This window comes from Saccopteryx bilineata, chromosome 12 (genome assembly GCF_036850765.1).
Source record: "Saccopteryx bilineata isolate mSacBil1 chromosome 12, mSacBil1_pri_phased_curated, whole genome shotgun sequence".
Taxonomy (NCBI): Eukaryota; Metazoa; Chordata; class Mammalia; order Chiroptera; family Emballonuridae; genus Saccopteryx; species Saccopteryx bilineata.
The window spans coordinates 28757253-28769311 of record NC_089501.1 but is presented as its reverse complement, the minus strand read 5'-3'; the positions used below and the strand labels follow the sequence as shown (position 1 = coordinate 28769311).

General features: G+C 40.4%; 1 protein-coding gene across 3 annotated transcripts in view; it reads left to right on the top strand.

Annotated features, from left to right (window-relative positions):
* The first annotated feature begins 303 nt into the window (after positions 1 to 303).
* The window catches only part of SLC18B1 (solute carrier family 18 member B1), a 28217-nt gene continuing 16461 nt past the window's right edge, over positions 304 to 12059 (top strand). For all 3 annotated transcript variants that reach the window (XM_066248350.1, XM_066248349.1, XM_066248348.1), the window contains exons 1-4: positions 304 to 499; positions 1612 to 1751; positions 10171 to 10266; positions 10713 to 10786. In XM_066248350.1, coding sequence (XP_066104447.1) covers positions 457 to 499; positions 1612 to 1751; positions 10171 to 10266; positions 10713 to 10786 — 353 coding nt within the window. In that variant the 5' untranslated portion in view covers positions 304 to 456. The remainder of the gene's footprint in view (positions 500 to 1611; positions 1752 to 10170; positions 10267 to 10712; positions 10787 to 12059) is intronic.

The window sequence follows — 12059 nt, the reverse complement described above, 5'->3', positions numbered from 1 at the left end:
CCACTCAAGAATAAGTTATGAGCCTAATTTTCTAATGTACATTTCTGTCTCACAGATTAGGGACGCTTATCTCTTGTGTTCACATACAGCATCCTTTTTTGCTTCTTGTAGAGACACATTTTACTGATCTTGAAGTAGGTGTTTCAACTATGTAGACTCGTCCTTCCCATTTTTATTTTCTTATATAGAATGAAAGAGTCCAGCGTATCCCAGAGAGTGGAGTGTGATAAAAGCCTGTGTCTTTAAATGAAAAGAAAGCACTGCCCCGCCTCTGGGAGCGCTCCTGTATCCTCCTGGGCCGCTAGGACCTCCCGGGCTGCGCGCTGTTCCAGCGCTCAGGATGGCAGGACACCGCTGAGCAGTCTCCGCCCGCTTTTCCCGTCTTCCGCTTGCCCTCCTGCTGGGCGCCCGAGACCGAGGGCGCCGGTCGGGACCTGGAGTCCCAGCACACCGCGCATGGACGCGTCGGGGGACACCGAGGGTCCTCGCGTCCCAGAAGGTGACCCACAGCGGCGCGGCCCGACGCGCCTCCGTGGCTTGGGTCTTGTCTCTTTATGGAAGGTTGAATTAGCTCGGTTTGTTTCCTAGACAATCGAAAAAGCTGGGGCCTAACGTGTGTGGGGTTCGGGTCGGCGTTTCTTTCTTCTCTGGAAGGAGTTCAAGTTTGGGGGCTGGAGTTGGTGCGGTTTCTGATTCTCTGTAGCTCTGCTTTTAAGCACTGTGTTTAAGAATGCGTTCAGAAAGCATGCCATCAGACAGACGGGAAGCATTACATTTGGATATCGCACTGTTGTCCCCCCCCCTTTTTAACTTTCTCTCAGTTCCCTTTCTCATCTACTAAAAAGTTTTACAAAGATTCCTAAGACTTCCTCATGGGTGCACAGATTTCTCCCCCTCCACTGCAATGACAAACTGAAAAATAGAGCAAACCAAACATGTTTTCCTTAAATTTCTTTTTCTTCCTTCAAACAATTACATTTAAAATTGGCTGATGAATTTGCTGGATGTTTGAAATGGAGTAACATCTGGTGTTAAATATTTAGGTTAAATTTTAAATTAATACAAATGGCCAGTGATGGGCTACCGGTTTGTGGGATTTGCCTTTCCAGGAGACACCATTGTAAGTATTAATTCAGCACTGACTGCTTTAGTTTGTCTTCTTACACTTCACTTAACTTCAGTAGCACCCTAGAATGCTTAATAAACAGCTAACACAACATGCCTAGGACACTGAGTCCCTGTAGCAGATGCAGCTAGAAACTTGAGCCATTATGTTTCAGAGAGCAGAACCCTTTGGACAGCACCCTCCCTGCTCCTTCAGCCTTCTTGAATGTGTTCAAAGTGAAAGAAATAGGCCTTATGGCGGAGGCAAAACAGAGCAGGTGGTCTGATAAATTCTGAACTGGAATTCTAATAGGGAATACTATGTGAACGAAAGTGATATATTTTCAAAATTGCAGTGATGTACAAGGATTGTGTTACATTCAATCACATATGCTATACTGAAAATAACTTCAGAGTGCTTAGTCTGTACACAGAAGTGCCATTTGTGTACACTGATCAGTCGTTCCAATTACATGACTGTAACTGCAGTGTGTGTTTGCCTTTAAGGTGATGGCCCTGCAGAAAGTGCAAGAGAGACGCTCAGCCGGCTTTCGAGAGAACAGCTTTTGGTATTGATATCAGCAGCTTCTATGAACTTAGGCTCTATGCTATGCTATTCTGTCCTCGGGCCCTTTTTCCCCAAGGAGGTGAGACTTTTTTTATTCTTATAAACTCTTAATTTAAACAAACAAACAAACAAACTTTCCTGACTGGGTGATGGTGCAGTGTGGATAGAGCATTGAACTGGGATGTCGAAGGACCCAGGTTCAAGATCCCGAGGTCACCAGCTTGAGCGCAGGCTCATCTGGTTTGAGCAAAAGGTCACCAGCTTGGACCCAAGGTCGCTGGCTCGAGCAGGGGGTTACTCCGTCTGCTGTAGCCCCACGGTCAAGGCACATATGAGAAAGCAATCAATGAACAACTAAGGTGTTGTAACAAAAAAACTAATGATTGATGCTTCTCATCTCTCTTCATTCCTGTCTGTCCGTCCCTATCTGTTCCTTTCTCTGACTCTCTCTCTGCCTCTGAAAAAAAACAAAACAAAAAACTTTTGAATTATTTAATTGAATACTATGTAAAATGTAAATATCTGCATATAGTAAAGATGATATATAGAACTTCAGCTAACAGGAAACTTCTTAAAGAATATTTGATACCAGAAAAAGAAGATCCAGTCAAAAAGAACATCATCTTGGGAGGTAATTCACCTAAATATAATTTACCTTCTTTGCTTACTATGTATTTAGATTAACCTTTATTTATTTGGTTTATGCAGTTGAGAAAAAGAGGCCATGCTGAATAATTGAGAAGTTAATGTTACTGCAGAAAGTCCATGTTAAGACTTTAAAGGAAACCACGCTCCACTAAATTCCCTTTTCTGACTTGAATTTCTTGTGAACTCCAGAGGCAGTGTTTGTGCCAAGGAAGAATTCTGATTAATCTTAACTAGTTCCTTCTAATCGTAGCCTTTTACATAGTATTAGGATCTATAGAAAATGGCACAGACTCAAAAGGAAAAGCCCCTGGAGAATCCACCTGGAACCTGGAGGTCAACAGGACATAGCGTGAGAGGAATAGTACCGGCTTGGCTGAGTGGAGATAAGATGTCTGTGTGTTTCACTTGGGGATCTTTGCCAAAGCCCCACTGGCCTCTGCTAGTCCTCTAACGGCTTTGATAACTCTGGCAGTTCTCTAACTGCTAAGATAACATTGTAGCCTTCATTCTGTGTCCAACAAAAGAGGGTGAAAATGGCTTCTTTACTAAAGAATAATATGATTTTGTATCCATACAGTGCTGTTCCCTTGTCAGTGCGCATTCCCACACTTTTATCACAGTTGGTTTCCACAGCTATTCCTTAAGATAGAGTAGTGAGAATCGCACCATGTTGTAAATGAAGAAACAGACTCAGAAGTTAAGACTCAGACTGGTCCAACCAGTCCTGTTCACTGAATGGGAGTGGGAGGCTTAACGGCTTCCCACTGTGGATGGTGCTAGGGTTTGGATGCTAGGGCAGAGGAAGATCAGGAAGATGTCCCTCTCTTGTCTGTCCACTGGGAGTGAAAAACATGAGCAAAGATCTTGCAGAGTATTTGAACATCCCTTAAGGAAAGGATTTCCAAAATGTATGAGGCTCTAGAGCAGGGGTAGTCAACCTTTTTATACCTACTGCCCACTTTTGTATCTCTGTTAGTAGTAAAATTTTCTAACCGCCCACCGGTTCCACAGTAATGGTGATTTATAAAGTAGGGAAGTAACTTTACTTTATAAAATTTATAAAGCAGAGTTACAGCAAGTTAAAGCATATAATAATAATTACTTACCAAGTATTTTATGTCAGATTTTTGCTAAGTTTGGCAACTTAATCTTTATAAAACAACTTACTATAGTTAAATCTATCTATTTATACTTTGGTTGCTCCACTACCGCCCACCATGAAAGCTGGAATGCCCACTAGTGGATGATAGGGACCAGGTTGACTACCACTGCTCTAGAGGAAGAATTGGTTAATTTTACCATGAGTGGGAATGGGAGTGGGATGGGGAGGGAAGGTCAGAAAGGGGTGGTATTGAAAGGGCCTTCACAGCATAAATCTAAGGTGATCTTGAGAAATGGTCATCCCCTAGGTGAACAACAGAGGCAGGGTGTTCTAGGGCACAGCTTGAAATAGTCACAGGAGTAGCAAAGGAAATTGCATGTTCTTGGAGAACAGCAGATAACTTGAGGCTTGATCTGGGGTGGAGGTAGTTCTGACAGGAGACAGAGGCTCTGAGGAGGCAGGTGGGAATTAGAATACAAAGGTCCCTCCATGTATGCCAAAGATTTAGTCAGTGAAATGTCACCAGAGGTGTTTGAGCAAGACAAAGTAGCCTGGCCAGACCTGGGGTTTGGAAAACAATGGTGGCTGTAAGCCTGTGGACTTAAGATGCAGAAGAGCTGGAATAAGTGGACAACCAGTTAGAAGGGCATTTCCCGGCTCAGCTGGAACTCAGTACAACCAGTGTTAACTTCTTCTAGGAGGTCTATAAACAAAGCAAAAGTAGGCTGTGCCTGTGTTTCTTAAGCTTTTGATTTAGTTTTTTGCTCACAGGATGGAAGGCTGAAGAAGATGGAGATAAAACACTAACTTTAAAGGGTGTAGGAATGAGGAGTGGGCTCTTCCTTTTCGTTTCTTATTGAAGCCCTCTGCCCTGGCAGAACTCACTCTTCCTCCTGTGTGTTCTGTCTTCCTTCTGATTAGGGAGAACTAATCAGGCAAAGGGAAAACAGGGCCCTTCTTAAATTCTGGTGCAGGATTCCTATTTCTACTCATCCCATTTTTGGCCCCCTCATCCTTGTCAGAGGATTACACATGAACCAAAAATTGTTTTTAATACCTCTTCTTGATTTCCTAATGTGAAGAAGGATCCATGCTCTACCAGTGGTATTCAGCTGCTGCTGTGGCACGTGGTTCTAAGTCATACTGTCACCATATGTTTCAACAGTGAATGTGGGAACAATCACAAGATGGAAACAGTCCTGGCAGCAGTGTCTGGAAACTTTGCGAATCTGTGCCCTCATCTATAAAATGGGGATAAAAATGCATCCCTTATTTAATTCTCTTGGATGCCCTGTGAAACAGCACTTACTAGCGATTCTGGCTCATACTAAGGATCCAATAAGTGTTAGTTGCTATAACCACTATGTATTTTCTTCCAGACTCCAGAATTAAATAGTTAGAACCATTAAACAAAATAAACATGAATAATGTAACTTGGCCAGTGAATGCTTTTTTCTATATCTTCATAGACTCCTTTGGTAATATGTTTCCTTTGAGATGCCTGTTTTAGTTTGCTAGGATTGTCATAACAAAGTACCACCAACTGGGTGGCTTAAACATTAGAAATTTTTGTATCATAATTCTGGAGACTAGAAGTGCAGGATCACGGTGTTGGCAGGATTGGTTCTTGCTGAGGGCTGTGAGGGCAGGGATCTATTTCAGCCCTCTCTCCTTGGTTGTGTCTCTTCCTATGGTCTCCCTTCTGTGAGAGTCTCTGTGTTCAAATTTCTCCTTTTTATAAAGATACAAGTTGTTTTGGATAAGAGCCAACCCACGGACTTAATTTTAACTCAATCACTCCTATAAAGGCTCTATCTCCAAATAAGGTCACATTCCGAGGTACTGGGCGATAAAGTTCAGCATATAAAGTTTGAGGAACACAATTCAATTCATAACACTACATGACCTTTGTGTAGTAGAAATGTCAACTTCCTGTTCTAGTCTATATCCGGCACAACCTTTTGCTAGGGTGCATCAAGATATCTTTTTTAGTGAGATCTCTCTTTTCTCCATACCACGATCGCAAATGGTTATTAATAATAAGAGGTGAATAGCTAATTCTGAGTGCTTTCCATTCAGCCTTTTCACTCTCTCCCATCACCAGATATTAGGGACTACATTTGAGTGGGTGGCTGGGGTCTTTCTAGAGTAAGGGGTTCTTTCTTAAAGGTTAGCTGAGAATAACAGAGTTCACCTATCTGTTTTCTTATGGTATTATGCTATGAGAAATGTAGGCTTTATTTAAAGAACAATGTTGAAAGAACTTTGAAAAAGACAAAATTGACTGATGATGGTAACTTTGCATGGGAAGCCAGGGTGTAAATTTTTGTCTTAAAATTGTAGTTTGGGAGAGAATGTAAAGAAATGCGATCATGGCTATTGTAGAGAATGGATTTTGAGAGGTGCAGCAGTGTGAGTGCATGCATATGCATTTCTGTGTTAAGAATAAAGCTATTTGCAAAAGAGCTGAAGCTATGGCAAAAGGATGAATCTAAATCAGATCTTCCAACAATAACTAATCACTGCTGGTTCCCAGTACAGTGCCGGACCCATAGAAGGTGCTCAGTAAATGACTACTGATTGCCTGAGAGAACAGAGAATTGTGTAGTGCAGGCTTTATGCTTCATAGTATCCCAAGTTGCTAATCCTATCTTAAAGAAATTATCTCATTTTAACTCCTTACGTGGCTATAGTTAGAACCTGATGTAGGACCTACCTTATATCCAGGGTTTAAACAGTTTTTAAAAAGTTATTCAAACCTTTTATTTTTGTGTGTGAATTCAGTTGTACATCACAACCAATAGTATCAGTTGAAGTTCAAAAGATATAGAATAAATATTCTATCATCTGTAGCAAATTTAGGAATCCAGTGATAGACTAGGCTGTAAATATTAAGAGGTATAATTGGTGGATGGTATATTACTGTAGGTGTTTCAAGAGAACTAGAATGTTAGGGAGAGGAAGTGTCTTTTATCTGTGTTGATGTCAGGAAAGAAAACTTAGGTTTCTCTAAACAGTCAGTTGGTATTAATATCAGAAACCGAGAACTACCCTGAATGGGGCTTGATATGACTCATGTGCCAGCTCAAGGAACTTCCTATTCTTCAGTTTTTTGACTTGCAGAATGTCTTTTTATATTTTTCTTTAGTGGAGTGTGATCCTATAACTATATGTAACACTGAATAGGAAAAACTCTTTCTTCTGTATGTGCTTCATTCAAACTCACACACTACCATACTCTCACTTCTGATACCAGGTGTATGGTTTTTGTTTTTGTTTTTTCCCCCACAACAAGCAATTCTGTGATGCCAGCTGGGTGGCTAAAGTTTACTTCAATTCTGACAGACCCACAGGGTAGGGCTTGCCAATGCAAGTAGTGGGTCCCTAGGTTACACACTACTGCTATCTGACTTGGCCACAAAGTGAGGGTTCCCACAATCTCCCTGACCCCTTGGATTTGATTACTTGCTAGAGTGGTTCACAGAACTCAAGGAAATACCTCTGTTTACTAGTTTATTATGACAGGATACGGTGAAGTGTGCAGGTGACTATCCTGTTGAAATAAATGCATAGGGCAAGTATGTGGGAATAGGCACAGTGCTTTCATGCCCTGACTGGGCTCACTAATCTCAATACTTCCACATATTTATAACCCTGGAAGGTCTCCAAACCTTAGGGATTTTTATAGAGGCTTCATCATGTACCCATGATCAATCATTAACTCAACTTCCAGCCCCTCTTTAGAGAATAGGTGGGAGAGGCTGAAGATTCCAAGCTTCTAATCCTGGCTTGGTCTTTCTGGTGACCAGCTTCCATCCAGGAGCCTGCCAAGAGTCACCTCTTTAGAACAAAAGACATTTCAATCACACAGGAAATTTCAAGAGATTGAGGAGCTCCATTTCAGGAACCAGGGTCAAAAACCAAATATTGGAACAAAAGATGTTCTTATTACTTGGAAAATGACAAAGGTTTTAGGAGGTCTGCACCAGGAACCAGGGACAGAGACCAATATATATATTTTCTATTATTTCATAGCTATCATAAAGGCAGTGTGTCCAGATCAGCTGTTTGGTCAGTTCCATGGATGAAGTAGATCCTAAATTTCCTCAGCCAAGATTTTTTGCTTTTGTTTATACCTTTTTATACACTCTAATTCTGTTTTATGCCAGCTAAAGCTAACACTTCTTTTTGGTGGTGGGGGGGAGTGAGTGGAGGCTTTATTGAAATATACAAAAAACAATTGCACACATGGCTATCTTGATAAGTTTGGATATATGCATATACCTGTGATGTCATCACCACAAGCAAATCAAGATTCTTTCTTTCTTTCTTTCTTTCTTTCTTTCTTTCTTTCTTTCTTTCTTTCATTTTTATTTTTCTTTCTTCTTTTGTTCTGTGTGTGGTAACAACACAACATGAGCTCATCTTGCTTAAGAGAAACTTTATATACCCAATGAACAATAATCCCTCACTTCCCTCTCTATGAAGCCCCTGAGAACCACTATTTTATTTTTTGCTTATGACTATTTCAGATACCTCATATAAGTGGAATCATGTAGTATTTCTCTCCAGTGTCTGGCTTATTTCACTTAGCATAATTCCCTCAAGGTTTCCACGATGTTGCAAATGCCAGGAAAGAAAGAGAAAGACAAGCAGGGAGAGAGAGGAGAAGCATCAACTCATAGTTGCAGCACTTTAGTTGTTCATTGATTGTTTCTCATATGTGCCTATACCAGCCAAGCCAGTGACCCCTTGCTCAAACCAGCAACCTTGGGCTTTAGACCAGTGACCTATGGGCTCAAACTAGCGACCAGGGGATCATGTCAATGATCCTGTGCTCAAGCTGGTGAGCCTACACTCAAGACAAATGAGCCCTTCCTCAAGCTGGGAACCTCAGGGTTTCGAACCTGGGACCTCAGTGTTCTAGGTTAAAGTCTATCCATTTCCACTGCCTGTCAAGTGGATTTCCTTCTTTTTTAAAGCTGAGTAATACTCCACTGTACTGCATGTATATACTGCATTTTCTTTATCCATTCATCTGTTGATAGACTCTTGGGTTCTTTCTATTGTGAATAATGCTGCAGAGAATGTGGGACTGCAAATAACTCTTTTAGACACTGCTTTAAATTCTTTTGACCATAAACTCAGCAGAGGGATTACTGAATTATATGGTAGTTCTATTTTTATTGTTTTGAGGATCCTTCTAACTGTTTTCCATAGAGGTTGCACTATTCTACATTCTCATCAACAGTGTATATGGGTTACAATTCCTTCACATTCTCACCAACACTTACCTTTTTTTTTTTTTTTTTGTATTTTTCTGAAGCTGGAAATGGGGAGAGACAGTCAGACAGACTCCCGCATGCGCCCGACCGGGATCCACCTGGCACGCCCACCAGGGGCAACGCTCTGCCCACCAGGGGGCGATGCTCTGCCCCTCCAGGGCGTCGCTCTGCGGCGACCAGAGCCACTCTAGCGCCTGGGGCAGAGGCCAAGGAGTCATCCCCAGCGCCCAGGCCATCTTTGCTCCAATGGAGCCTCGGCTGCGGCAGGGGAAGAGAGAGACAGAGAGGAAGGAGAGGAGGAGGGGTGGAGAAGCAGATGGGTGCTTCTCCTGTGTGCCCTGGCAGGGAATCGAACCGGGGACTTCTGCACGCCGCCAGGTCGACGCTCTACCACTGAGCCAACCAGCCAGGGACTTACCTTTCGTTTTTTAGTAATAGTCATCAAACAGGTGTAAGATGGTATCTTACTGTGGTTTTGATCTGCATTTTCCTGATGATTAGTAACTGAGTATCTATATGTGGTGGCCATTTCTTCGTTCTTCTTTGGATAAATGTCTATTCAAGTCCTTTGCCCATTTTTTAATCAGGCTTTTTCTTTCTTTCTTTCTTTTTTCTTTTTTTCTTTTTTTTCTTTTTTTTTTTTTGCTATTAAGTTGTAAGAGATTCTTATGTTTTAGAGATTCTTATATATTAACCTCTTACTTATTAGATTGTTTGTAAATATTTTCTCCCATCACATAGGTAGCCTTTTCACTGTGTTGGTTGTTTTCTTTGCTGTGAAAAAGCTTTTTACTTTGATGTAGTCTCAGTTGTCTACTTTTAGTTTTGTTGCCTGTGCTTTGGTGTCAAATCCAAAAAATCATTGCCATGACCAATGTCAAAAAGTACCTTCCCTATGTTTTCTTCAATGAGTTTAATGGGTTCGGGTCTTAACAGTTAAGTCTTTATTTTATTATGAGCTGATTTTGTGAATGATGTAAGATAGGTGTCCAATTTAATTCTTTTACATTTGGATATCCAGTTTTTCCATCACTACTTGTTGTGTGTTTTTGGCACTCTCATGGACGATCACTTGATGATGTGTGTGTAGGTTTATTTCTGGGCTCTCTATTCTGCTCCATTGAATGATCTGTTTATGCCAATGCCATCCTGTTTTAATTACTGTAGCTTTTAACTTTACTTTTGAAATCAGGAAATGTGATGCCTCTAACTTTGTTCTTCTTTCTCAAGATTGTAAAGCTAACAATCCTTATGGGCATGGTAAGTGAATTATTTTCATGTCAATGACTAGGTTTTGGTATAGTTTCCCTTATTTCTCCATCCTGTTTATTTTAGAATAAAATTTTCAAAATTGCTATGTAGATAAAGGTTACAAGAAGATGATGCTCTGGATGAATAGCTCCATTTTTCTATATTAATGATAATTTGTCTTTCAAACTTGTTTCTTTTTCATTTCTTTAAAGGCTAAAAAGAAAGGAGCTAGCAATACAGTTATTGGTATGATCTTTGGATGTTATGCCTTGTTTGAATTGATGGCCTCTTTGCTATTTGGAAAATATGTAAGTATTCAATTTCATATAAACATTTCCACTGATATAGAAACAACCATCATTATACTTTATGAATTGTGCTACTGTTGACAGTTCCATTCTTAGGGGTGCCTGATTTTTAACTTCTTTTATTTTTTAAGAAATGTATGTTTTTATTCTATTAAAGATTTATTTTGAAACCCTGGGCTTGCCTTGTCAAGGCACATACAGGAAGCAACTACTATGAGTTGATACTTCCAGCTTCTCCTCCCCCCATTTTTTTCTCTCTCTACTCTCTTGATTAAATTGACTGCTTAAAAAAATCAATAAATAAAATCTAAAATTTTTTAAAAAAATAATTAATGTAACTTTATATTTTCCCCAAATTGTATATTTCCTGATACAGTGAATTTTTTATGTCAATATAAACTTGTACCAGTCATCAATTTACTACTCTTCTTTGACATTTATTATAGCTTGTACATATTGGAGCAAAATTTATGTTTGTAGCAGGAATGTTTGTCTCAGGAGGAGTTACAATTCTTTTTGGGTGAGTCATGTTTTGATATATTTGGGAGCCTGAACAGATTTTATAATCTATCTTCAGTTAAAAATTTTAATGGATTCTTTACATCAGTCAGTACCACTGATTGTTGAGTGTCTGGCATGTGACCAATGGTCAGGGAGTTGGATGATGTAGAGAACAAGATGAATGACATTAATCTTAAGAAAAAGTCTTCTAGGAGATCACCGATAAGCTGGCTACTGAATCTCTTTATTAGGACTCTTGTGACTATGAGTGACAGAAACTTAACCTGCTTTTCTGAGTCACAGAGTTTTTGGCTCCAGTGAGAGAATGAACTTTTCTTTTTTAGCACGAGAGAAACCCATAGACAGGAAGGGAGAGAGATGAGAAGCATCAACTCATAGTTTCAGCACTTTAGTTGTTCACTGATTGCTTCTCATATGTGCCTTGTTTAGGGGGGCTTCAGCTGAGCCAATGGCCCCTTACTCAAGTCAGTGACCTTGGGCTTCAAGCTAGTGACTTTCAAGCTCAACTCATGAACCATGGGATCATGTCGATGATCCCATGTTCAAGCTGGCAACCCTGCACTCAAGTCAGTGACCTCGGGTTTTGAATATGGGTCCTCAGTGTCCCAGATCAATGCTCTATCCTTTGCATCACCACCAGCCAGGCAAGAAAGTGAATTTCTTATCTAGAGAAGCAACTGAAGAAAATCAGGATACATATGTTAAAATAGTTACATCAAACATCTTTCTTAAGTGCCTGGTTTTACTTTCCTCCTCTGCTTTGTTCTTGGACAAACTGTACCCTTGTGGTGGCAATATGGTCCCCAGCAGCCACAATAGCTTCTAGTAGAGTTGCAGAATGGAGTTCCATTGACCTGATTATTGTAGATGACCCAACCCAGCATCAAGGACTGTATCCAGGAGAAGAGAGTGCTCTGATTTGCCAGGCCTATGTCATGTGCTCACTTCTGGACATGCTATTTGGAGGAGAGGAATAATAAGTGCCACAGGCAAAACAGCTTTGAAAGTTCTTAAAATTAGTCTTTAAACCAGCAGCATATTGGCAAATAATATGGAAGAGCTTACACAAGTTATTGGGGAACACAAACAAATGATAAGAATTTGGTAAAATTGTGATGAAATAAGCTAATGAAATCCATATCAAATTAAGTGTTTTTTAGATTTTTCTTTTTCTTTATGGGGGTGGTCTTCTATTTTCTTATTCATTCTTTTTTTTTTTTTTGAAGATTTGAGCCCCACCACGGGGATTGGGTACCTGAAACTAAGAAGTT